This window comes from Halichoerus grypus, chromosome 10 (assembly GCF_964656455.1).
Source record: "Halichoerus grypus chromosome 10, mHalGry1.hap1.1, whole genome shotgun sequence".
NCBI classification, from domain to species: domain Eukaryota; kingdom Metazoa; phylum Chordata; class Mammalia; order Carnivora; family Phocidae; genus Halichoerus; species Halichoerus grypus.
In genome coordinates, this window is record NC_135721.1 from 111,147,957 (window position 1) to 111,175,693 (window position 27,737).

At 47.1% G+C, this 27,737-nt stretch overlaps 1 protein-coding gene across 10 annotated transcripts; it reads left to right on the forward strand.

Moving 5' to 3' along the window:
- The first annotated feature begins 507 nt into the window (after nucleotides 1-507).
- Nucleotides 508-19,498, forward strand: LOC118536475 (signal-regulatory protein beta-1-like). 10 transcript variants are annotated; one of them, XM_078057038.1, is made up of 7 exons: nucleotides 508-925; nucleotides 1,013-1,247; nucleotides 3,931-4,284; nucleotides 8,497-8,814; nucleotides 9,394-9,723; nucleotides 14,760-14,867; nucleotides 15,500-19,498. In XM_078057038.1, the coding sequence occupies exons 1-7, from the start codon at nucleotides 917-919 to the stop codon at nucleotides 15,559-15,561; spliced, it is 1,416 nt and encodes a 471-aa protein (XP_077913164.1). In that variant the 5' UTR covers nucleotides 508-916; the 3' UTR covers nucleotides 15,562-19,498. The 10 variants fall into 10 exon arrangements, 6 of the variants coding, with proteins under 6 accessions (XP_077913164.1, XP_077913167.1, XP_077913165.1 ...); XM_078057039.1 differs by having other exon boundaries at nucleotides 642-700; XR_013441983.1 differs by lacking the exon at nucleotides 508-925 and having other exon boundaries at nucleotides 941-1,247; nucleotides 15,500-16,323; nucleotides 16,452-19,498.
- Nucleotides 19,499-27,737: the final 8,239 nt, after the last annotated feature.

Consider the following 27,737-nt stretch of genomic DNA (forward strand, 5'->3'; position numbering starts at 1 on the left):
TACTCAGCCATCAGAAAGGATGAATACCCAACTTTTGCGTCAACATGGATGGAACTGGAGGAGATTATGCTAAGTCAAATAAGTCAAGCAGAGAAAGTCCATTATCATATGGTTTCACTTATTTGTGGAACTTAAGGAATAGCAGGGAGGACATTAGGAGAAGGAAGGGGAAAATGAAGGGGGGAAATTGGAGGGGGAGAAGAACCATGAGAGACTATGGACTCTGGGAAAAAAGCTGAGGGTTTTAAAGGGGAGGGGGGTGGGGGATGGGTTAGCCTGGTGATGGGTATTAAGGAGGGCATGTATTGCATGGAGCACTGGGTGTTATAAACAATGAATCATGGAACACTACTCAAAAACTAATGATGTACTGTCTGGTGACTAACATAACGTAATAAAAAAAATAAATTAAAAAAAAAAAGTAAGAAGAGGACCTTCTCACCATGTGGAGGCCTTCTCTGCCTGACTTCCGTTTCACAATCCAGAAGCAGGTTGCTGTCCCACAGCCGTGTCACTGCATCATAGACACTTCCTCTTCTATCACAGGAGGAGTGGGGTTTTCTTTCCATAGAACAGAGGCCCCATCTCCCCAGTACACACATTTGCGGAGAGCTGGATCCTCAGGCCTCCACAATGTCGGCCCCTGCCTCTGGACCCTGCCTTCCTTACCTGCTGCTGGCTCTGCTATTGGGACTCACAGGTAAGCATTGCCTTGGGGGAGACTCCCCATTCCCTGCCCCCTCAACTTCTTGCCCCTGGACATTTAGGGCCTCCAGGTAAGCACAGGTGTGCTACCCAGACCCTCCACAGAAGGCCACGGACTGGGTGTCATCTGAGAGCATGAAGTCAGGGATCTGAGCATTTCCTGTATGGATCTATCACCTGCAGCCAGTTACCAGAGGCGTCCAAATAGTCGATGCAATTGGTAACAATGACAACTTTGTGTGTGTTCATTGATCTAATATTCACAACATCCCTGCCTGATAGCTCAGACTGTACTCTTGATTTGCAGATGGGGAAACTGAGGCAGAGAGAGGAACCAGCCCAGTGTCACCTACCTGAGTCAGTGGAGCAGCTGGGATTCCTGTCCAGGCCACTCAACTCAACAGTTCATTCTGTTCACCATCTTATACTGCTTGGCTCCTCAGTGGAGGTTAATTGCAGAAACATCAGAAAACACAGAGAGGCAAACGGAAGAATAGCCACCACTTATCACACTCAGAAGTCTCCAGAGTTCCACTTGTGCTGTGTGTACTTACAAACTTTTGTTAATGATGTGCTGGATGTTTCCAATGTGCCAAAATTGTTACTGAAGTTTAACATGTATTATAATTTCACTTAATCCTCAAAACAATCTGTATACTAGCATGCTAGGCTACACTTTACATAAACAGGGAATGAACTTACCTGTGTGTGTGTGTGCATAGGAGTGGGCATAGGGAAGGGTATACTCATGCATGTGAGCACACACATGGGATTTTTGAAAACACTTTGCTTTTTCTCCTCATATCACATCCAGTCTATGTGAGATGCACATTGAACAGATGTTTGGTTCCCTCTTAGCTACTCACCCTCTACTTTAATTCTCTAAACCTACCTCTCACCCTCCACCAAGCTCTTAAGTTAAACAAACTTCTCTCTTGGTAAAATGAGTAGAACCTTTCGCATTACTACCTTAGAGATCCTTCCATGCTGGACTCAAGTGGGCTAGGAAAGAAGGGGATAAAAATTTGGAGACTCCTGCCTGTGTGATCTGCATCTGTAATTATATGCATATGCGTATCAGGATCCCATTCATCTAGTGTCCACTGATGTCTCCATGCCTCAGGAAATCTCATGAGTGATAATTTTCTAAGTTCCTGAGCACTCACCATGTGCCACACACACCTGGAAATGCCTATGTCCATTATGTCATGTGATCTTTGCATCCAAGGTAGACATTCTTGTCACCCCCACCTTGCAGATAAGAAAAGGAGGCACAGAAAAGTCCAAGGTCACTCAGTATAAATGGTAGGGCTAGGATTTGAAACTAGGCAGTCTGATTCTAGATCTCACAGGTCTAACCATTGCTCTTTTCAAATCCTATGGCCCCACTTGCATCCCATGAGATTTCTGCAGATCTTCCAATCAGTGTGTGGAAGGGTTTGGTGTGGTGAAGAACATGTGCAGTTTGCTTCTCTCACATGCTTCTGCTTTCTGGGTATATGCAAGTGTATGTTTCCTCCAAGTCATCTATGTGGGAAACTCAGCTTCTGATATAATGTCCTAAGTAATTCTCCACTGAAAATAGACTTCATGGTGTCAGAAAGGGTCACATTGGCAAGTCACACATTATACAAATATTAACTTTATACCTACTAGGTGACAAGAACTGTTACATGAACATAGGGCATATTGATGAATAAAAGAGACAAAGAAGTGGCCCTCGTAGAAGTCCCATCATAGTGGAGGAAAGGACAGGAAACAATAGACACAACAAATCAGTAAATAACATAGAATATAGAAAGTGATGAGTGTGAAGGAAAACACATGACAGTACAGCTGGATACGACAATGAGAGAATCTTCAGGGTAAGATGTATTTGAATAGGTAGCCTGGATGGGCATCATTGAGAAGGTAGAATTGAGCAAAGATTGTAAGAAGGTGGGGGAGTGAGCCATGTGATTTTCTGGGGGAAGAGCCTTCCTGGACAGCATGAGAGTAGAATCCTCTTGCTCTACTCAAGGATCTGGGCTTTTATTCTGAATGAAATGGTGGCTATTGCAAGGTTTGGAAGACAGGAGTGACATGATCTGGCATGAGTTTTAGAGTATTCTAGCATTTGGTTGAGAATGGAGTACCACAGGGCATAGATAGAAGCAGCTAGAGCACTCAAGAGCTCATTGCATCCAAGCAAACAAGGAAAAGCACCAAGACAGCAGCCAGGAGGAAGGGGAAAGAGGTCAGATTGTGGGTGCATGCAGTAGGGGAGCCCTTAGGGTGTCCCGGTGCATAGGACTTGAGGTGGGAAAGAAAGGCACCCAAGGGTTGGGACCTAAGCATCTGGGAAAATAAAAGTGCCTCAGCTGAGATATGCAAGCATGTGTGGGAAACTGAGTTCGGTTTAGGACATGTTACTGTGACAGGTTTACTTCTATCTAAGACAAAAGTCGAACGGTGTTTGGACATACAAATTGTAGTTCAGGGGCAAGGTCTGGGCCAGAGATGGAAATAGGAGGATTATAGATACACAAATGGTAGAGTTTTCCCCTTTCCTTGGCTCCTCTTGACTCTCTGATCCCTCTGACCTCTTCCCTCCCATGTTCCCTCCATTTCTCCCTCCATGGTGCATTCCTATTTCTTCCCATTTTTGTCCTAGCTGTTCAGCTTGCCGACCCCAATCTTCTCCAGACTTAGAAACCAAAGTACCTGATGTTCTTGGCACACCCAAGACCTGCCTGTAATAGCACGTGCCCTCCTTAGGAGGCAAGTTTGGTTGCAAATACTGTTAAGTGCATGGGTTCACTCTGCAAGGGTGAACCACAGATTTTCTCCCTGAGGAGTAGTTAAGAAATGGAAAAGAACACTGGGTGTATGAGTCGTGCCACAGCAGGATTTAAATCCCTGCCTGGTTTTTAGGACACTTCAGGTAAGCAGGAATGATTTCATATTTCTTGATGTCTCCAGGCACTAGCTAGTCACCTAAGCAGGAAATCCAACTGCAAAGTCAAACCTACTCTGTGCCACATCACTGAGTGTCTCCGTGTCTTCATCCTCATTTGTGATACGGTCTCACGTTACAGGCTCGTGGTGAGGGCTGCATGCCACGTACATGCAATGTGCCGAGGTCACGGCCCGCTCACGGTGCGCACTCACTCAGTGAGCTGCTGTGGATGCACGCGTGAGGAGACACCCAGGGTCACGTCAGGATGATCTTTGTTTTCCCTCCAGGTGTGGCAGGTGAGGCGGAGCTGCAGGTGATCCAGCCTGAGAAGTCAGTGTCTGTCGCAGCCGGACAGACAGCCACTCTGCGCTGCAGTCTGACCTCCCTGCTCCCCTCTGGGCCAGTTGAGTGGTTCAGGGGAACAGGGCCAGCCCGGGAGTTAATCTTCACTTTCAGAGGAGGCCACTACCCCCGAGTGACAAATGTTTCAGACGCCACAAAGAGAAACAACATGGACTTTTCCATCCGCATCAGTAACATCACCCCAGCAGATGCCGGAACCTACTACTGTGTGAGGTTCCAGAAAGGGACCCCTGATGTGGAGTTTAAGTCTGGACCAGGCACTCAACTCATAGTGAGCGGTGAGTATGGCCGGGGGCTCCTTTGTCCCCTGGTTGTGACAACAAGTCAATAAGAATGCCCTCAATTCTCTGAGCAACAGCTAAGTATCGGGTTTGTGCTGGGTGCCCCTGACTTCAGCCCCTCCCACAGATCAGGGAGTTGAGGCCTGGGGAGGTCATGCTATTTGCTCAGGGTCACACGGCTGGAAAAGGGTGGGAAAATCTAGAACCCCAGTCTACCGGCCTCACAGCTCTTGCCTTTTCCAATCCTGAGCAGCCCTCTGGTTCGAGGTATGAGGGATTGAGTGACTTGCCCAGTCACAAAATCCTACCTCACCCCTGCTTCCAGAGATCACTCCCTTCTATGTGGCCAGTCTTCTCTTTACTCAGCACTTAGTGAGCACCTGCTGTGTGCAGGCTCCGCTCTGGGTGCTGGGGAAGCAGCAGGGAACAAAACAGACAAGGGCTCCTCTCTCATGAAGCTTACGTTCCCTTGCTTTCCTGTGGACCAAGGCACTCAGGGCAGGGAGGTGGGACAATGTCTTTCTTTCTCTCAGCTTCAGAAGAATCACAGTGAGAAGAGACACAGGCTCACTGTTTACTCTGAGAGCCCAGGCTGGAGAAGATGCCAGAGGTTGGGCATTTGTCGTGGGTCCGTCCAGAAAAGCTTCATGCAGTTCTGGGACTGACTCACATAATAGCGACTGAATCTCCCCACAGCCCGTGGACAGAGGCATGAAGGTGGCTGTACCTGATTGGGCAGGTGTTACAGAAGTTCCCAGTGGTACTTCCCATGCCTGGGCACCAGCACTAGTATGTGGCTCCACCACCCGGCAGATCTGTGCCTCCTAGGAGAACACTCCTTCCTCCTCCCCAAGCTGCCCACACAGGTGATGCCCTGGATGAGAATGGATGGAGTCAGAAGGGACCATCTCAGCCCCTTTTACAGATGAGGACACTGAGGCTCAGCACAGATGGCCTGAGCAGGGAAGGGAACCACAGCCTGGCTCACAGCCCTGCTCTCTGCACACTCACTGTGCTGGCCAAAGTGGGAGAAAGTTCCAACCCTGTCCTTGAAACTCTTGTAAATCTTGTACTGTTCTCTTTTTCAGCAGTAAGCATTAAGAAAACTCACAGGGAGAGGTGGGCTAGCTTTGCACCCCCAGATCAGACAGATATGCAAACATCTTGTAAAGTGTTGAGCCTGTTCCTGGAGGGCATGGCTCCTCACATGTAAGAGCATCAGGAGTCTTTCCCTGTTGTGTGGTGTTGATGCTTCACTGAGCAGCCTGGGCCAGGAACCTGGACAGAACAGAGGGGCTGGACAATCCCAGCAACACTGGGCAGCCCATTCCTGGTTCTGCAGACTGAGGATGACTGGGAGGCACATCCTGGAGGGTGTTTGGGGTCCCCTGAGCTAGAGTGCATATTCTAGACTCAGCTGTCGGGACCCCACATCTTCCCTCTGTTGTAACCGAGTCAGCAGGTCTGGGCACCCCGAGGGACCCCTCCCCATAAGTGCTTGCAGTGGAGAATCTCAGAGGGAGTAGGAGGGTGGCGGGCACTGTCAGGCTGGAGAAGGTGAGACACTTGCTCTGTTGTGGATGAAACAGTTGGAGGCCACAGGAAGTCCCCTGGGAGGCAGTGAGGAGTGAGGAGCAGCCCCTTTGTAACTGGACCAAAGTGGGTTGGTTCCTCGGTGAGGTAGAGACAAAGACTGCCCAGGGGGAGCACTGGTACCCCCAAAGTTGTCTTTGTTTGTACAGATAAGGGATCACAGGAATAATTTCCAAAGCCATGATGCTAAACAGGGGCAAGCAGGCTCTATTGATTAGGGTTGAGATGAATATTCCGAGGGGGATTTTAACACTATAATGAGGCGGAGGTTACTGTCAGCCATTTTCTGATTCATCTGCTCCTTTCCATCTGCATTTCAGTGATAAATTCTAAGCAAAACCGCTTGCATTCCCTTACTTGCCTCTCCCTGCAACCTCGGGAAGGAGAAATGCATGCCACTCCAGAGGCTCCTAATGCGCAGCCCAGGCTGAAGAGCCCTAAGCTGGATGTTCCCTGAGGTCACAGAGGAAACACTGAATTTTTCCCCCCCTTGTGCTCCTGGGGCTGGGAGAGGAGATTTGTGGTGGGTGGATGTTTCAGGAGAGCCGTGCCCTCGACAGCTGTTTGGGAAATGAGCCTGAATGGAGTGGCCAGGACACCCTCCCAAGGAGCACGCCTGGGGCCGAGCTGCTCCCTGCCCTCCGGCCCAGGGAGGGGCAGCCAACACCCTGCTCAGATCCGAGCTTCACAGCTAGGGGACCTTCCCATCTTTCAGCATGCGTGCGTCCGAACACGGGCCGGAGTCCCCGCAAAGACTCGCCACTCAGCCCCAGAGCCCTCCCTGCCTCAACACACCCCAAATGTCACGACCAAAATCTGTCCCTCTTTCGAAACACTCCCAGCTTTCTGTAAATAGCTAATCTGCAGGAATACGCTGTGATCTTGTTTGTTTTGAAAGCCAGTTCGCCAAACTTGTTTCCTGAGGGGATTATTAAAAGAGGGAGAGAATCATAATTTGCTGGTTTCTGCTGCTTTTCTCATTTGGGGTTTTCCATGGCAGGCCTTGGGACTCTTCTTGTGTTCCCACTAAGCTTTGGTTTTGCCTTCTTACAGCCGAAAGGACAAATAGGTAGTGTCAGAAGTAGTCAGGAGCAGATCTTATGATAATAATCATCGGTGTTGTTTATTAAGCACCTACTGTATGCCAGGTTCTGCGTTTTTATTACATACATCCTCACATGTCACCAAGGTGGTGTTTTGACCCGCTTTGTACCAAAACAGACATGGAGGTGCAGGAAGAAAAAACAAAGCAGCTAAAATGAATCAGTCTTGTGTGGGGTGGGGGGAGCTCTGCCCTTTATTCACTGCATGCCCTGGGCCAGCCATGGCATGGCTCAGCCTCCCTGAGCCTTGGCCCATAAACGGGACCATACTGGGGCCCCCCTCAAAGGGCTGGCTGAGGGATGAAGGAGCTGAGGGGCGAGGAGGAATCAGCCCAGTGTCAGGTGCCCAAGACACTGCCCATGAGTGGTAACTGAGCCCAGCACTTTGTCCCTCTAGGGGTATCCGGGCTGCTGGTGATTTTATGACTTCACTTATTCACGTGACCTCAATATGTTTGATGTGTTTTAGGAAGCAAGTTAAATATTTACAAATGTGAATATTTGTAATATTTTCTATGTTTGTTGTGGAAGGTTTTGGGTAATAATTAACAATTTGGAGACACCCTATAGGACCTTCTGTGGGTGAAAGGCATCCCCCCCTTTTTGATTCACTGATGTGTGTGTGCTTTCAGGACGCAGGACAGCTTCTCCCTGCTTGTAGTCCCGTGTCTCTGTCCTTGAAATTAATTCACGATTAAGAAATTAACCAACTTGGGCTTTCTCAGCACTCAGCGATCTTGGTTTTCAACCCAAAACGGACCCAAGAGAAGAACGCAGTTTCAGAAAAACATCCCATCATTCCCTCCCTCTTGGATTCAGGGATGGCACAGATTAGACCCTATGGAATATTTGTGGAGAGAGTGAAAACTAAAGTAAATTCATAAATACCTGAGCGGAGGGCTCTGGGTGTGAATTAGGTTTGGGATAAAGATAGATCTGTGGTAGTTTGGTCCTGAGAAGCATTTTCAGTGTTTTATTCAAAGTAAAACTGCTAGCATTCCCTCACTTACCCCTCCCTGCAACCCCGGGAAGGAGAAAGGCATGCTGTCCCATGTCACAGAGGAAGAGCCACGCAGTGCCATGGCCACCCCTCCCGTGGACTGGCCAGCCTGGTCCCGGCTTCCATGGGGGTCCCGCCGCACCCCTGCTTCCCCTGCACAGAGTGCTGCACAGGCTCTCTGAACTCAGTGAGGTTTGCAGGGAGGCGGCTAGGATGGGTGATACCAACAGTGAGACCCAACAGGAATGTCGTTCCTGTGCCCAGATCGGTGGGAAGTCACCCGGCAGAGGCGAGAAGGGGGGACTTGAACTCAGGCCCGGAACTGCACCTGGGCCCTGCTCCCCGACTCAGAGTTCAGCTCTGGAGCCCCGGGTCCTCCTCTGTGGGATGAGGAGATGACATGGCCCTCCCTACGCTATCAGGAGGGCGGAGGGTTCTCCACACTGTCACACACATATCCTTGGTGCTGATGACCACAGTCATGCTTACTGTTCATAAATGCTCCTCTTGTAGCCAAACCCTCTCCCCCCGTGGTGTCGGGTCCCACGGCCAGGGCCTCGCCTGAGCAGACAGTGAACTTCACCTGCAACTCCCACGGCTTCTCCCCCAAAAACATCACCCTGAGATGGTTCAAAAACGGGAATGAGCTGGCAGCCTCCCAGACCACCGTGGACCCAGAGGGAAACAGCATTTCCTACAGCGTCTCCAGCACAACCAGGCTGGTGCTGGCCCCGGGGGACGTTCGCTCCCAGGTCATCTGCGAGGTGACCCACGTGACCCTGCAGGGTCCTCCTCTTCGTGGGACTGCCAACTTGTCTGAGGTCCTCCGAGGTAGATGCCCCTCACCCCCAGGTCTGGCCCCCAAGTCTCCGAGCCTGCCCCTCCCACACTCTCTGCCCCAGGCGGTCCATTGCCTGGAGTCTGACTCCTGACAGACCCTCCCAGTCACCCTGCACCTAGATGTATGGTCCCCTCCTATGGTTTTTCATGGCAGCTGGGGGGTGAACACCTATCATGTGCCGAGCACTGTGCTGGGTAGGTCATTTAATTTACCATAGCAATTCCAATTATTGAGCACCTGCTGTAATCCACGCCACCGTGTGCTTGGTGATGTCATTTATTTTGCTGATTATTCTATTCCGGCTGCATGCCACGGGCTGAATATCTTGATTTCACTCATTCTTACCCTAAGAGGAGCTACCAGTCCTTGAGCACCTACTGTGTGCTGGGCACTGTGCTTAGGGATTTCATTCATATGCAAAGACTACCCTCAGTGTTTGAGCACTAGCTGCATGCCTAGCCCTGTTCTGGGTGATTCCCTTGCTGTGTGGGGGGAGCTAAGTTCTCGAGCCCCTCCCCCGTGATCTGTCTGTTCCATGAGGTCAGAGCTTCTGCTCTGTGCTCTTTCAGTTCCGCCCACCTTGGAGGTTTCCCAGGAACCCGTGGCAGGGGACCAGGTGAAGGTCACTTGCCAAGTGAAGAAATTCTACCCCCAGCGCCTACAGCTGACCTGGCTGGAGAACGGAAACGTGTCCCGAACAGAAACGGCCTCGACGGCCTCGACGGCCTCGAACCTCATGGAGAACAAGGATGGGACATTTAACTGGACAAGCTGGCTCCTGGTGAACTCATCCGCCCACAGGGAAGATGTGGTGTTTACCTGCCAGGTGCAGCATGACGGGCAGCCCGCGGTCACCAAAAACCACACCTTTGTGGCCTCTGCCCACCAGAAGGACAAGGGTGAGACCTCAGTGATTCTGTTCCTAGCATCCTGCCCCTGCTCCCTCACCTGACAGTGATTAAGTCACCACATCTGGCCAGCCACCCCCTCCTCCTGTTCTTTCTCACCTGAGCATGGTCTCTATCCCTTCTAGACCTTTCCATCCTCACCCCAGCAAATGTACGTACCTGCCACTCTGAAATTCTGGAAGGGACCCTGAGGACCTGGAGTTTTGAGTCTTGACCAGGCTCCCGGGTGACCGTGTGTGGTCACACCTGGGGTCTCCTTTCTCCCCTTATTTGTGACAGCAGACTGGCAATATTCATGATCATTCCCAGCACACTTACTTTATGCCAATCCCAGTTCATTGCGCGTCTCCCTTCCTGCTTAACCAACCCTGTGACCTGGAATTTTACCGAAGGGACTCAGGGAGCAATGAGGGACAGATGGTGATGATATCCTGCCCTTAGGCCAGCTGCTGAGCTAAGCTAGTCTAGGGAAACTTGAGTCCCTGAAGACGGACCAGCAACCTGTACAAAAAAAAACAAAAACAAACAAACAAAAAAGCATGTGTTAATTATAGCAGCAGGGCATTGTCCCAAGGAACTATGGAGTCCCCTTTCTACAACCAAAACATTCCTTATTTCTCTCTCATGTAACATCAGGAGGAGGTCGAGCCAGGTTTCCAGGAGTCTTTGTTCCAGAAGTTCTTTCAAAGGCCCATGTTCTTTCTAACATGCCCTATGACATTGTCCTCATGGCTGGGTCAACACTGGGTCAACGAGTGTTCATGTCCCTGCTGGCTGGGACAACAGAGAGGGGAAGGCGAAAATGAAGGATTTCTCTTTAAACTAGGGGTATGTAGAAGTTGCATAATTGTGTCTAATAATGGCTTAGTCATGGATGCTCTTCCAGTTTCAAATGGAGTCGACAATTGTGTGGTCATGTGATTAATGACATTATTTTTTCTATAAAACCAATACTATCACACTCTTAGTAAAATTAATAATAATTCCTAACATCATCTAAAATGGAGTATATATTCCAATTTTTCAAAGCTTCTTCTATTAACTTTATTTTGCGGACCTAACTTGGTTTTAATTCACCTGTAAGTGCTTAAAAGAATTTTCCTGTGAAACACCTGCATCTCCACCATTCTTTCTTTTGATTTGAAAAGAATCTGAATAGCTAGGGCTACTCAAATTCTTCATTTCATATTGGATGCCTGTGGTAAGCTGTGCTTTTGAGAAATTTGGTCCTTTCTCTCTGAATTGTCAAATCTCTGCGCATAGAGATGCTCATAATATTACCTGGTTATCCTTCTGATGTCTGTAGGGTGTTCAGTGATATCCCATTTCATTCCTGATTTTGGAAATGTGCCAATTCTCATTTTTTTCATCGTCACAACTGCTAGAAGTTTCTCAAATTTATCAATCTTTTCAAAGAACCCACTTTTGTTTCAGTGATTTTCTCTATTGTTTGTTTTTAATTTCTGTGCTTTTTCTCTTTTTTATTTCCTTCTGCTTCCTTTGGGTTTATTTTGCTCCTCTTCACATTTTGAAATGGCAACAAAGGTTATTGAATCTAGACTTTTCTTTGTTCAAATGCCATGACTGGGCCTCCTTCTGTGCTTGGGGAGTCAGGAGTGTGGAGCCGGGATACCTGGTGTGTGTTCTTCCTCCAGTATGGAAGCATCTAGCCCACCTGCCTTCCTCTTCCACCTTTCAGATTCCTCCATGCTTGGACCGCATGTGATTTCCAGGGGGCAGGCTTGTTCTGAGCCAGGAGAGCAGGAAGAGATGAGTCCACACATTCTCCTATGGACCAGTTTGGGTTTGGTGTTTAGTCTTTGGTCTTTCACTGGGGCTCAGACCATAGCCATTACTTCTGGTGCTTCCAGGATGTCTGAACTAGGAATCTTCCAGTGTGCTAAGGCTGAGAATAGATTTTAGGGTTGTCTGGGTTGGCAGCTGGAGCTATGTGCAGGATGCCTGTGTGATCCTGCTGTGCCAGGATGCCACAGCCCCCCCTGGGCGTCCCAGGCTCCAACCACTGCCATCCCTTCTGGATCCAGTGGGTCTGGCATAATGACGCACATCTTTTTCTACATGTTTATGGTATTGAGGTATTTCACAATACTTCTAGCTTAAAAGAGCTCCCTTCTCTCAGTATAGCATGACTACGTATGTTACTGGGACTTGGGGATGGTTGTCTGGTTTGGACCCTGGGAGAGAGGCTCTGAGTCCTCTGATCTTTCTGGTTCTTCTTTCAGGACCCCAAGTTTGCCTCCTCCATTTTTCCTTCTCCCCCTCACCACTCAACTTTGAAACAGCATCTCTTCCTTCTTTTTTGCTTTTACCCCTGAAGTCATGCATTCTAAACCGTGCCTGTCCCTTTTATTCACACCTATCTTTTTAAAATTTCCCTGCCTCCTTGTATTAAGTTCCTCTTGCTGCTGTAATAATTAGGACACGCTTAGTGGCTTAAAACAACACACATTTGTCCTTCCATTTCTAGACAAGAAAGTCCTAAATGGGGTAGCACAACCGGGTTCCTTCTAGGGACTCTGGGGGAGAGTGTGTGTCCTTGCTGCTCCAGCTCCGAGAGGCAGCCCCACCCCTTGGCCAAGGGCCCCGCACCCTCCGACCTCTGCTATGATCATCATGCCTCCGGCTCCCACTGGCCTGCCTCCCTCCTTCCCTGGGAAGGGTCTCTGTGATTAAATTGGCTCCACTCCGAAAGTCCAGGATAATGACCCACTCTAGACCCTAGCTAATTACTATGCAGGCTTTCCTGCCATGTAAGGTACCATATATTCACAGACTCTGGGGGTCCTGGGCCAACTCCCTTTGGTCAGGCATACCTTGAAACCCCTTCCTATGATCTGTGTCCTGATCTTCAGGACACGTTTCCAAATTTTCTAAATTAAACTTGATTTAATATTGGCGGTGAGATTTCCAAATAACTGTCAGGCTCCTTGGCTACCTGCCCTTGTCTGTTTCTCCTGCCCTTTCCTGTGGTTGGTGAAGGTGGGAGGGGAATGGCATAAGGGATGTGCATTTGGATTTGGAGATTATTCTCTTTTGTCTATCAGAGATTTTGCAGTTTGGGCATTGATCTTCAAGGACTAGTGAGAGCCAGTTTTCCATAGAATTGACTGTCCTTTTATTGTTTTTCCTTTGGGTTGAGAGGCCGTATTTGGAGATGAGTAGCTAAGCTGTGTGTTGTCCTCAGCAGCCCATTAGTGCCCAGAGGGCTTTGAAAGCCTTGGCCCCAATGTCCCTATCCCACATCTCAGAATCTATCTCCCATATTTCCCCATCAGGGTCCTATTCTGGTAGAGCAGGTGCAGTGTAGCTGAGAATTCAATCCTCTCTGTAGCACTGATACTTTATGATTATGTTGGACCCAACTGTGTCCTCGGCTTTTTCTGCCCTCCCGTCTAGGAGGTAACGGTCTGCACTGTTACCCCTCAAGTCCTCTGACTTTCATACATAACCTTTCATGTGAGATCAGTCAGTCTTCACTTTGCATTGTCTTTCTCTGAAGGATTAATGCCCAGCAACAGCCACCCAACCCGTACTCCTTATACTTACCAACTCCTTTCCAGAATGCCAAGGTACATCACTCCTCTGCTTACACCATTCCAGGTCACCGTGGTGAGGTTTCAGCAGTGACAAGAGCAGGATAAGCTGGCACCTACCCTGCTCTACCTCCTTCCAGGGCTGGGGGCCTCTTGGCCAGCCAACTGATAAAGACCCTGCTCCAAATGTGCCCATTAGAGCTGGCTTTCTGGACCCCACCCAGACAAACTGCACACATCAGGTGACTCGGGAAGCAGACTCTCAGATAATATGAGAAGGGGGAAAGCTCACTGTGGAGCACTGTGTGATCCACATGTGTGAGAGGGGAATGGAGGCAGAATTGGCAAAGGGAGATGTTGAACACAGTGCAGCCCGGCAAGACTCAACCTTGGACAGAGAGCTGGGGAGCCGATGCTCTTCGTGAGTTGTTTTAAATGGAGAAGATTGGCTAAGCCTCTGTACCCCACTTCTTCCAGCCCTCTACTGTAGGTTGCCCTCTAGAAGCAGGTGCAAACATGGGCAATACAGCTCTTTCAACTGAGAGAAAGTCCGGGGGCCCACCCAGCTGAGACCTGCCATCCTCCAGCACGCCAAGGGCAAATGTGGTGAGGTCTCTGCTCCTTCCTTTAAGATTACTCCATATATTTCAAATTTTATTTGAATTTCTTTATTGAAATATAAAAGCAAAAATGGGTCATTGCAGAAAGTCAAAGGATCTGAAGGTGTATTTACAGATCCAACCTCTATATCCAACAAACGATGTCAGCTGATATTGGCACTGGGGTCCAGGTGGGCTGGATGGTGTTTGAAACGCTCCTGAGCATTAGACCCCATTTCCCTGTCTCCCCAGGGTGTTGTCCAGGCAGCAGGCCTCCTGAGGTCAGGTCATCCCGGGACCTCCCTCCTCACCTCTGTACATGGAGTCTTTAAGCCTTGTGCATGGAGCAAAGCAGGGCAGCCTTGCCCCTCACTGACCATGACACCATCTGTTCTCACTCCACTTGAGGCCAGGCTGACATTTGTCCCTATTCCCCAGAGAGTTTGGATTTGTCCTGGTCCAAAGACAAGGTCTCAGAGTCATCCTGCAGGACAGTAGTGAGGGATTTCCCTGGGTCTGAACCACCTCATCTTTTGACCCTCTGTAAACTACGAGCCTGTTCCTTCATCAGAAAGAGCGTATACAACCTGCCCTATGGGTGTGAGGACCAATTCAGTAAACCAAACTTACACGTTACTGAGTGCTCATTCTCCCCCACCTCTTCCCTCAAGAAGGACACCTGGCAGTAAGAAAGGGGTGAGTGAGATGAAGAACTTCTTGCCCCAAATCTGCCTTGAGCCTGAGTGCAGGGGAAGAGATTCATGAGCTTCAGAGCATTGATAAGCTTGAGTTGCTTCAGAGAGAGTACGTGGAGGCCCCAGGGAATGGACTCCTGGGTCCCCCTCTCATGGTGCCTGTGTCCATTCTTTTCCAGACCCAAGGCTATCTACTCCACTCCTGGTGGCTGTCACCCTGGGCCCAAAGCTGCTGCTGCTCATCGCTGTCTCTGTCATCTATGCCCACAAGAAGCAAGGGCCTGCCTGTAAGTTGTGGGTCAGGGAGGACAGGCCAAGGTCAGTCCCAGAGGGAGCAAGGTCAGGAAAAGGGGCAGACCACAGGTCACACAAGGGTCAGGGCCTGACTGGAGTAAAGAGCATGTGACACACCTCCCTTGATACCCTCAGGAGTCTCAGGGATCCCAACTTCCTGAGATGTGTGTTGGGGGGAGACTTTAGCCTATAAGAGGTGGGCAGGGTCAAAGACTTCAAAGACTGTGCACAGAGTCCTAGGAAATATGGGAAGGAAGTGGGCAGAGGGGCTGAATGAGAGGCAGCTGGGTGGGAGGAACCCTTGGAGATCATCTCTAAGTTATTTGAGCACTGGGGCTCTGTCAGGCACAAGGAGTCCACATTTAGGAGAATGCTGACAGGTGCCGGATGGCGGCTCTGAGGATGGCTCCTGCCTGACCCTCTGTGGGATACACTGGTGGGGATGGGGATGGGAGATCAGGCCCTAAGGGAGAAAGGCTTATGTAGCAGAGTTCTATATCAGGGGCTGCCTGTCCTCTCGCAACAGGTGTCCCAAGAGGAAAATAGCACCGAGGATATAGGAGACACATGCAGAACATTTCTGGAATGATGAGCAGATAACTAACTGTGAACATGGGTCCCACAGGTCCTACCTTCCTCCCCTGCTACATGCCACCCTCAGACTCTGCTGCCTGCTCCATTCCCTGATGGGCCCAGCCTAAGAGAAGGAACAACTAGAAGCTTCCACAGTTCTGCCCCAAATGCCTTGCTCCCCCCAGAGACCCAGCTGCCCACACCTCCTGCTGCTCCTTCTCAGAGTCCTTGATGCCCCAGAGCTGGGTCTTCATACCAGGTCCTCAGCAGAGGCCATGGGAACTTGCCCTGGAGACTGATGCAGAGACTTGTGAGAAACAAGTCACATCTACACAGACCAGGTATCTCTCATCCATCTCCTGGGGACCATGGCCATGAACTACACACTCATGTCCATGTTCTCAGGAGTTATTCCTGCCAAGCCCCAGCCTCCCCAGCCTTGGTGAGGTTCTCCATTGGGTCTTAAATAGAATGCATCCCAACCTGGTTTGCAGAGGAGAAATGATTCTTCTTCTTTGCCTACATGTGCTACTCACAGTCCCGGAGGGAAGATTCACTCCTCCCTGTGATGGGAACACTGCTCTTCTGTCCCCTTCATCCTTCCCGACCCCACTGCTCATGTATTCTAGTTGGCAGTCCAGAAGCCTGGAGCCATCCTTAAAATTCTTTCTTTATATCCCACATTCAGTTCTGCCTTCAGAATGCTGTGTTCAGTGGTGAGATGGTAAACATGAAACAATCCACTCTCAGGAAGGAAAAGAAGCCTGACTGGTGGTGCTTGTGGACTTCTGTGGTGTCAACACTCCCAATGTGACCAATTACAAGCTAACAGTGTTTAACAACTCACTTGCAAAATTCCTGAAAAGCCTCTCAGAAGTGAGTGCAAGGCTCCTCTCACACCCCAGTCAGCTCCATCCAGAATCTACACACTGCTCACTCCCAGGGCTGCTCCCTGGTCTCAGCCACCAGCATCCCTTCCTGAACCATTGCTTTTTCTCTAACAGGCTCTCCAGTTTCAGCCACAGTGATTCTATGGAAATGGAAGTCAAACTGTGTCTCTCTTCTGCTTCTTCCCCCTACGAACCTGCATGGCTCATCTCTCCCTCTTTCAAGCTCTGCTGACATGTCACTTTATTAAAAGTCCCTTCCATAAACCACCCTACATAAAATATCAGTTCCTCTCTCTCACTCTCTGTTCCCACAGCTCATAACCTAATTAGATTGTTTCCCTAGAACTTATGATTAGCTGACATGATAAGTGGAGGCAGTTTTCACTTTGCACAATAGTGCAGGACAGAACAATGATGGTGTAGCCGAAACCATGCAAAGTGATCTCAACAATCAGTGGGAGTTAACAATTTTTCTATGACTTTTAAAAACTTTTTTTCAAAACACAAAAACTCTCCAACTGTCAATTATGAATGTATAGGAAAAAAAAACACAATAGAACCATTATTTATTTGGTGTACTGTCATCTCAAATATTAGAAACACGGAAAAGGGAAGCATTTAATTTTTTTGTAAAGACTAATCAAGAATAGTTTGCACAGTGCTTACCTTCTTCTGATCGCAATGTTGACCATATAGACCAGCATCTGAATTACCTCACTCCAGTCTCAAATAGGATCAGCATCCAACATTACATCCCTTGCACTTTCAATGTTGTGAAACCCTTACAATATTAATTTGAATATTTCTGGTGTCACATCCTCTGGGACAGTTTCACCCTCCCTCCCCATCTTGTTCTCCAGTGATGTGGTAAGATTGCCTCACTCTGCTCCTCTGGCTGCATATCCACAATCTGGGGACCAGAATCCCAGTCACCATTCCCATGGTAGCTATGCCTTCATGAGCCCCACTCACATTCAGTTTGAACTTCACCTCCAGTCTCATCTCTTCTCATTTCTACATCACACTTTCTGCTTTGTGCCAATTCCCTTTTAACAGTATTCACTTTTGTACAATGTCACCTGGGTTCCTCGCTGGGAGACCAGGAGACAACACAACCACCTGCATTGCTGTCTGTGGGAAAGTGAGTAACGGAGTCACAGAGAACCACCACTACAGGCTTTGAAAGATGTGATGCTTACTTATGGGGATGAGCACCTGTTAGTCGTATAGGGATTGGTGGCCTGAAGAAGAGCTGGCAGCAAAGTTTGTAATTCATGCAATTGCTCATGGAAAATTCCTCATGGTAAATGAAACTGGAATCACGTGTTGGGGGACTGATGGTATTTAACTGACCTATGGCAACTAACAATCGTGCACATCAACACCATGCAAACTGAGAACTGCCTGTTGTGTGTGCTTGTCTCTTCCTCAAATAGGATGTGGAGTCTGACAGAGAAGGGACTGTCTGTGTCCTCAGTTGTCAGAACAATGACAGCCATGAGTTTGGCCATCATATTTTTAAAAAATAAATTGGGGAATACTTCATTGAAAACATCAGTTTCTACCAGATGTTGGATATTAAAATACCATTTCACTTCGTTCAAAGCTGGTACATGTACCTAAAACCGTTTCATTAAATACTACTCTCACTTCTTTGTGTTTAAAAGTTCTATCAGAAATTCATATGCTCCAGAAAGTAAGCAAGTGGATTTTCAAAAAATGAAACAATAACCCACTGATTGGAGTCTGTCAAACAGATACAGGAACCTCCTGGAAGAGCTCCCATTGGCCAAAGTGCAAGAGTTTGAGCAACAAATAAGTAATGTCTGGTTCTGCTCTGGTCTGAATGTTCTTGTCCCCACAAAATTCAAGTGTGAGAATCCTCAAGGCCACGTGATGGTGTTAGCAGGTGTGGCCTCCAGAAGGTGAGGAGGGCATGAGTGCTCCACCCTCATGAGTGGGATGAGCCCCTAGAGAAGAGACCCCCCCAGGGTTTCCCAGTCACTTTGACCACATGAGGACAGAAGGAGAAATCTGTAGATGGCCCTTTTCCAACCGGGCTGGCTCCATGATTTCAGACTCCAACCTCTACAACTATGAGCAAGAGCTTTCTTTTGATTATTAGCCACCCAGTCCGGGATACTTTGTTGTAACTGCATGAATGTGTAAGACTGATTATAACCACTCATGTAAAATAAATATCTTTGAGCCTATATTGATATAAATTAATAACTGAATAAATTAATAAATTGAGAAGAGAAAATGTCCTGTGCAGAAAAGTCCCAAATGATGTATGTGGATACTTCACTTAAGGAGGGGATCCTAACAGACCACTCCTGGAGTGTAGGCACTTGTGGTGACTCCCCTCCAAAGAGGACAGAATGGAAAGGAGGAAAAAAAAGTACCTACAGAGGGGACACCTGACAAATACAGTGCAGCCAGGTGATCACGAGTTCACCAACAATCATAAACCACTGCCACAGTGTGTATCCTGGATTAATGTGATGAAAGTGGTACTTTTCCTCTGTGACCTTCCTCCCCAAACCCATCACCGCAGTCTGCTTATGAGATAAGGATCCTACAGATTGCAATGAGGCACTTTCCACGATATAGGTGAGCAGCAGTCCTCAAAACTGTCAGGCCATCACAAGCCAGGAATGTCTGAGAAGCTGTCAGAGCTGAGAGGAGCCTAAAGAGACATGACAAGTAAATGTAATGTGGTATCCTGCATGGAATTCTGGAACAGAAAGGGACATGGGGTAAAAACTAAGGAAATCCTTTCAGGACTGAATTTATTTCTCCAAAGTTCAAATGTTGAAATCTGAAATCCAGCGTGATGGGATTTGGAGGTGGGGTCTTTGCAGATAATGAGGTCATGAGGGTGGAGTCCTCAGGAATGGGATCATTGTCCTCACAAAAAGAGACTAGCCAGCCAGCTCACCCCATCCACCATGTGAGAATACAAGTAGTTGGCAGTCTGCAATTGTAAAGAGCGTTCTCATCACAATCCAAGCATCCTGGCACCCTGATTTCAGACTTCCAGCCTCTGGGACCTTGCGAACTAAGTTCCTGTTGTTTCAAGGCGTCTGGTTTACGGTGTTTTATTATAGCAGCCCAAGCTAAGACAAAATCTAAATAAACTATGGATTTTGGTTAATAAAGATGTACCAATATTGGTTCATTAACTATAACAGATGCACCAAATTACTGTAAGATGCTAATAAGAGAGAAAACTGTATTCAGCTATATACTGGAACTCTATACTATTGTCCCAAATTTCATCTAAATGTAAAACTGTTCCAAAAAAGTAACTCTATTTAAAAAAAAATGTCAACATCCTGTCCTCAGCTCAATGTCTGCCTCTTATGCCCCCTTGGGGGACAATGCAAAGAAATGTGTGGTGGAGAGATTTCCGTGTTTCTATACCCAGGTTTTATGTCACTTCACAAGTCTGAGATTCCTTCTCTTCTTTCCTCTGTCCCCTGCTAGAGCTCACTCCAGAGCCAGGCCCTCAGAAATTCGTGAAGAAGCTGCTTCTTGGTCCCCACATGATATTCATCTTAAAAACGTTTCCAATTAGTAAAGCCCAGGTTAGACCAAGTGGGGTCAGAGAAGCCTGGGTCCCTGGTTGAGGTGACGTAGCTTTAAGATCTCAGTGGAGGATGCAGTTAATTCATGTCCTGAGCTCAAAGAATTGAGGTGGAAGGGGCTGTGCAGAGGATGGGGGAGGCTGTGATGCACCAGGCCTGAGCAGATGGCTCTCAGCTGTCAGCTCTCTTTGGGATGGTCTCAGTTGAGCAGAGCCACCATGCCCAAGGTCATGCCTGGGACATTGCCACATCCAGTGGCTCATCAACATGGGGATGTAAAGGTCCAGCCTCTCACCCCAGCCCAGGACCAGTCTGAAGGAACATCTTAGCACCACAGCTCCATGGAAGATCAGCTGAGGTCTTCTTCGGGACTTCACTGCAACTCAACTTCTTCTAAACAATCCTGCTCCCTTCTCCCTTCTCCTTTCCACCATTGGATCCTAAAGCACTCCCTGAAAATGACCTGCTTGTTAATATTCATCTCAGTGACTCTTTCCCAGGGAACCTGATGTGGAAGAGAGAGGCTGTGGTGGGTACCAGAAAAGGTGGGGATCCTTTTGTCTCTATGGGCCAAGCCAGTCATGGAAGGATGGATTATTTACACTACCACACCAGGTATCATATGCTACATACCAAATACATACGCCATATATAATATACCCTATACCACATACTACCTACCAATTCCATGTCATTTAAATATACCACATACCACATGCCACATGCCATATATTATATAGCACATACCATATCCCATATACCAAAGAGTTTTATATACAAGAGCAATGAAAATCAGAAAAATTGTGTTCTGAAAGGCGTGAACTCAAATCTGTGTGTAGACCACCCTCGATGAAGTAGAAGGAAGAGCTTAAAACAGGGAAGAGAAGTTAGGTGTAGCCTATTAGGAAGTAATAGTTTTTATTCATGCAGGAGATGATGATGGAGATGGTGACATAGATTCAAGAGGTATTTAGGAGGTGAAACTAACATTACTGGGTATGGGACAGACACAAATGCACAAGTGAGGGTGTAGAACATGGGTCCCTTCTTTTCTTGACCAAATGGGCAGAGGATTGCCACATACTGAACAGCATGTAAGTGGAGAAGAGAAAGTCCAAGTGCTGCCTATGGACACAGTTTTGAGTATTTGAGCTATACAAATGAAAATTTCAAGGTTAAATAATATATAGGTCAGCCTCCAAGTAGTGAACTCAGGATTGGAAACTAAATTTCATCTGGTTACAAAGCCAGGGCTCTTGACCATCAAGGCACTAAAAATCCCAGGCTCTGAAGAGTTTAGAGTTTCATGGGAGGTGTGAAGTCTCCTTAAGTTGGGGGGAAGGGTAGGTTGTTGGAAGCTGGTGGAAAGATCCTGTCCAGCTATAAGCAGGGGCCATGGAGGGCTTCTCAGCATGGAATTCATCATCCCAAAGCAATGTGATAGGATGGTGACATCACTGGGGGAAGGGAGTCTTCTCATCCCCCATAGGCAGTTTGGGCCTGCTCTGCATTCTCCTCTTGTTCTAACACTTCTCCTGGCCTTAACATCCTGTTGATCCCTAAGAAGATGTGGGGCTCACAAGGAAGCAATACCAAAATAACCCTAACAGTCAGTGCCTGACTATGGACCTGTGGACATTAAAGGGCACTCGCTGAGTGTGGGCTGAGAGTCCCTGGACATAACCTTTGTGCTTGGGCAGAGCCCATTCCAGAGGTGAGAGAGAATGAGGCCAATATGCTGGTTCCTCTCTCTTTCTGAGGGCGGGCATTTCTCAAGTCCCTCCACTCCCTCCCTCCAGAGCTGGCCCCAGACCCAGCACAGACAGCAGAGACCACCCTCACCTTCCAACACACAGGGTGTGTTGCTTTCCCTCTTGCAGAGTGTTCCCCCAGCCCCACTTTTCCTGTAGCCCCCTCCATCCTCTAAATCACAAATCATCACCATCTCCAAAACTCTAACCTCTTTCCCACACCATGTCTCTGGGCCTCTAAATCAGCAGGTGTACAGGTTGGGGAGACCTCAGATAGGACGAGGCTCAGGAAGGAGCACAAGCCTATGGATGTCATGCCCTTGACTCTGGAAATCCCAAGCATTTCAAACAGCAACTTCTGCACTTGTGGCCAACTTGTCTGTGCAGTTGGTAATCTTGAAGAAAAAGTGTTGCAGTCCCATGGTCCTCTCTTCACAATCCCCTTCCGCTGACATGATGGAGGCAGGGAGTGTCTTCTCTTCTCCGAGCACAGAGTCCTCGGTCTCTCCAACACAACACTCAACACCACAACGATGCCCATCCCTTCTTCCCCACCCTGCCCACCACTTTCATCCCTGCTGCGGACTCTGCTTCTAGGATTCATGGGTAAGTGGGCTCAGGTTTGTGGTAGGGACTCCCTTATGCTTGTTTACTGTGTTCTCCTCACCTGTTTACCTAGAATTTCTTGGGGGAGAATTTCTCTAGCCAGAATTTATAGAACTAGATTGGAAGGGCTCCTAGCTCACAAATCTTCCAGTGTCCATGTCTGTTCAACACCCTTTTGTTGAGGGAATGGACACACCCCCATGGTCACAGGCCTGGCCCAGCACACACATTAGAGCTCTCTTCCTCCTGCCCCCCACCCGAACAAAGATCCTGTCTTTTCAATTTATTACCACCACAACAGATGCTACCTCTCAATGGAGAACAAATGTTGGAAAACATGAAATTATGAAGCAAGAAAAGAATCCACAATGCTTCCATCCAAACATAATCACTGTTAAAAATTTGCAGAGGTTTGCATGTTCATGGAATATTGGCTGGAAGTGGTCACTAGGGTCTCTCAGGTCAGTGATGGAAGCTGAACCCTGCAGGCTCTCCAGAAAACTAAGCAGTTCTGCCTCTGCTTGCTGAAAAAGCTAAACAAGCATGTGGAGTCTCTTCCCCAAGGCCACTGGTCCATGTTGGCAGACGCTCTGAGTCCCAGTTGCCAAAGCAGAAGGCTTGAGGGATTCAGATCAGATGAAAGAGGAAGCCAAGACCATTATCTGAGTAAGGAAGGAGGAAGAAACCTTAGATGATTTAGAAAAGAGTAAAAACTTTTGAGACACCCAGACCCACTGGAGCATGTTAGCAAACATTTACAGAGGAATTAATACCAATTTTGTACAGTATCTTCCAGAAAATAGAAGAGGAGGAAACACTTCCCTACTCATTTGATGAGGGCATTATTACCTTGATAGCAAAATCAGATAGACTGTACATTAAAAAGATAATTACAGACCAATACCTCTCATGACTAAATGTAAGAATCCTCATAAAATGTTGTCAAATAGACTTTCACAATGTGTAGTTATATACCATGACTAAGAAAGGATTTATTCTGGGCATGCAAAACTGTTTCACTGCTTACCAATCAATTATTGTAATCCATCACATCAACTGGTTAAAAAAGAAAAATTGCATGATCATATCAGTTGATGCAGAAAAAGCAATTGACAAATCTAAAACCTATTCATGATGCAAACTCTCAACAAACTAGACATAGCAGAGAATTTCCTTAACTTGATGAAAAACATCTACAAAAAAAAAAATCCCTGCAGCTATCATTATACTTAATGGCAAAAGACCAAATGTTTTTTTTTTTTTTCCTAAGATAAGGACTGAGGCAAAGATGTCCATTCTCAGAACTCTTATCCAACATAGTACTAGAAATTGTAGGAGAGAGAAGGACAGGAAGAAAGGAAGGGAAGTGAAGGAATGGAACAGAAAAGAATGTACATTGAAAAGGAAGAAATGAAACATCCCTTGTTTGCTGATGACATGATTGTCTACATAGAAAATCCCAAAGGATCTAATTATAAAAACAAAACTCTAGGGTTAATAAGTGAGTTCAGGAAGGATACAAGATCAATACACAAATATCAGTTGTGTTTCTATATAATAAATAGACACATGACTAGTTCCATCAAGACCCCCCCCCAAAAAGAGAAATACATAGGTATAAATTTCACATATGTGTAAGACCTATATAAAGAATGCTAGACAACTGATCACAGCAATCAAAGAAGAACTAACTAAATAGAGATACATCCCATGTTCATGGGTAGGAAGACTCAATATTGTAAGGACGCCTTTTTTTCCCAACTTGACTTATGGATTAAATGCAATCCCAATTAAAATACGAGCAAACTATTTTATAGATATTGACAAACTGATTTTAGTAGTTTAAGGAGCCAGAAGCCAACTCAATGTTGTGGAAAAACAAAGTCAAAAGACTGACACCAAGAATAAATAAATAAAGTAAAAAAAAAATTAAAAAAAGACTGACACCATTCAGCTACAAGACTTCCTAGAAAGCTACAGTAATCGAAACAGTGGCATTGGTGAGAGAATAGACACACAGATCAATGCAACAAAATAGAAAGCCCAGAAATAGACCCACATAAATACAGCCAACTGAACTTTGGAAAAGGACCAAGATAGTCTTTTCAACAAGTGTTGCTAGAATAATTGGATATCTAGACATCCATGTGGAAAAAAACGGATTCAAGACACATGCCTAACAGCCTTCATAAAAATAACCCAAATGTAAAACACAAGACTATAAAATTCCTAGAGTAACATAGAAGAACATCTACATGACCTTTGATATGGAAATTACTTTCTTTTATAGATTGACTTCATATTTGAAGCAGTTTTAGGTTCACACCAGAATTGAGCAGAAGGTACAGAGATTTCCCATAGGACTCCCTGCCCCCACACATCACAGCCACTCCCATTATGAATATCCTCCACAGAGTGATACTTTTATTACAAATGATGAACCTACGCTAGTATGTCATTGTCATCCAAAGTCCATAGTTCACATTATGGTTCACTCTTGTTATTGTATCGTCTATGGGTTTGGACAAATGTAGAGTGATATCCACCTTTATAGTATTATACAAAGTAGCTTCACTGCCCTAAAAATCCTCTGTGTTCTGCCTATTTGTCTCTTTCCACCCTAACCCCTGGGAATCACTGATATATTTATTGTCTCCATAATTTTGCCTTTTCAGACTGTCATATAGTCGGAATCATGCAGTATGCAGGCTTATCCTTTTGATTAATAATAAGCATTTAAGGTTCTTGCATATCTTTTCAGGGCTTGATAGCTCATTTCTTTAAGCACCGGATAATATTCCACTGTCTGGGTGTACCACAATTTCTTTATTCATTCAGCTACTGAAGGTCATCTTGGTTGCTTTCAAGCTTGGCAATTAGAACTAAAGCTGCTACAAACTCTGTGGGGGAATCTGTTCCAGGCCTCACTCCTAGCTTCTGGTAGCCTTGGATGGCCCTAGGATTTACATGAGCTTCTCCTGGTGTCTTCACATCACCCTCCCTCTGTGCATGACAGCTAACCTAAGCTGTGCCTGAACTCCTGCTCCACAGGAACTATGAAATAATATATGTTTTCTTAAACCACTAAGTTTGCGATAATTTGTTTTTCAACAAGTTTCCTTGTGTATATAGTGCCTACTTATGCTCCAGGCCATCCTCCTATCATGATGCAGAAGAAAAGTACCCTTCCCCTTTCTGCACATTGGTCCCCTTCCCATCATCGCATATGGCAAACCAATTTGTAATGTTCCTAAATTTATGCCAGTCCATGTTGCCAAGAGAGTGTGTAAATAGACCCCAACTTGATGTAGAACCAGACCCTCAGAATATCTTGGGCCCAGACATAGAACATGAGAAATAATGCAGAATTTCTTTCCAGGAACTTCAGGTGGAAGGTTCCAGGTGTACCAGCACGAAACTTTCCTCAATCCCATTCATTCTTTCATCCATGCATTCCTCCATCCACCCAGGCATCAAGTATGCATTCACTCAATGCACTCTCTCATTCAGCCATGCATTTACTCTTGCATGTATCTGTTATCAGGTACCTGAATCCTCCTCTGGAGCAGGGCCCTGGCAGGTGACCCATCTTCAAGGAGCTCCTGGGCTCCCACAGTGGACTTCAAATAGTAATGGTCTGCTTTCTCTGGAGTGGGTCAGTTCTCCCTATAGTGACAAGGTCACAGGCTTCATCCTCCTTGGACTTGGTAGCTATTACCTGCCACGTGCAGAGATTCTATCCACAGAGTGTGCATCTCACCTGGATAGAGAACTGTCATACCTTCAAGGGAGCAGAGGAACCAACATCCAAGCAGAATAGTGATGGGACCTACACCTTGGAAAGCTTGCATTTGGTGAATGTATTGGGGCAGGGGGCCGAGTGGTGCTCACCCGTAAGGTGCAGCATGAGGCAAAAGCTCCCATCCAGGCCAACCTCATGCTGTCTGCAGCAGCCCATGGCACATAAAAGCACGTGGGAAGCTCAGGTAAACTCACCTCTACTGCTCTGAGCTACTGGGTCACCCTTGTCTCCTGAGTGGATTGAGGTATTTAAACTCACAGAGCCCCACTTGCTCTTTCCTTCTGCCCATTGGTAATTAGGTCCACAGATGCCTATCCTTATCTTTGTAGCTTTCCTTCTGGGCTTCAAGGTGCTGCTGGTGATGAGTTTCATAGTCACCTGCACTTGCAGGTGGCAGAAGCTGCAACAGGTGAGTTGGGGGTAGGCCTTAGTACGTAAGGAGAGTGGTCATGGTCATTATCATGGACTGGCCAGAGGAGTCCAAGGTGAGCCCACTATTATACACAACACAAACCAGGGGGGACCGGCCTCAAGGAAAGGTTCAGAACACTGTTGTTTTCTCTAAATGTCTGTTGGAGATCTCAGAGGCTTCCAGCTCTCATGCATCCTGCAGTGCCCTGGGGTTTGAAGGTTTTTCAATGAAGTCCCTTGGAATCCTGAGTTGGGGTCCAAGTTGTGGACGTGGGATGAAGGTCAAAGCTTTGAGCTCCAATTCCAAAGAGTGCCCCCCTATACTGATCTATATGTCAGTTTTCATAGGACTTATTTTTGGAATGAATAAGGAAAGTATTATTAAGATCTCCTAATGGAGCCAGTCAAGGGACTGGGAGGCTCTAACTAGTGGCAAAGGTGAACGTGGGTGTGGGAGAGGTCAGAACTGAGACAGAGGGCCTGGGGTTTAGTGAGTAGGGGGTCTTATTTCTGATCTGCACCATGATTCCAGGCATGCAGTGTCTGCCACACAGTAGGTGCTCAATAATATTTGGGGAATTAATATAAGAATGAATGAATGAATATTTCCCCAACTGCTCCTGCATGCTCTGCAATACATTGCCTCCCACTGTGTCCAAGAAACTCACATGGGGGGAGAAGCTGCCACCCCCCATTCCTACGCTGTACGTGCTCCCTTTCTCAAACCCCCTGATATTCCTTCTCTCTGAGCTTCAGAGCTGAGTCAAGGACGGCCTTTGGTCTGAAGGACCGTGGGATGTCTGGACCCTGATGTATTGAGCTTCAGACTGGCCCTGCATCTGGGCAAAAGAGAATCAAGTGTGTCAAGGAAACCAGGTTTCCATTCTGCACTGATAAGAGCACTGCTTAATTTCAGAGCGCATTTTACTTTTATTTTATTTTTTATTTTTTGTTATTTTTTATTATGTTATGTTAGTCACTATACATTGCATCATTAGGTTTTGGTGTAGTGTTCCATGATTCATTGTTTGCAGATAACACCCAGTGCTCCATGCAATACGTGCCCTCCTTAATACCCATCACCAAGCTAACCCATCCCCCCTCCCCCGAAAACCCTCAGTTTGTTTCTCCGAGTCCATAGCCTCTCATGGTTCATCTCCCCCTCCGATTCTCCCCCTTCGTTTTTCCCTTCCTTCTCCTAATGTCCTCCCTGCTATTCCTTATTTTCTGCAAACAAGTG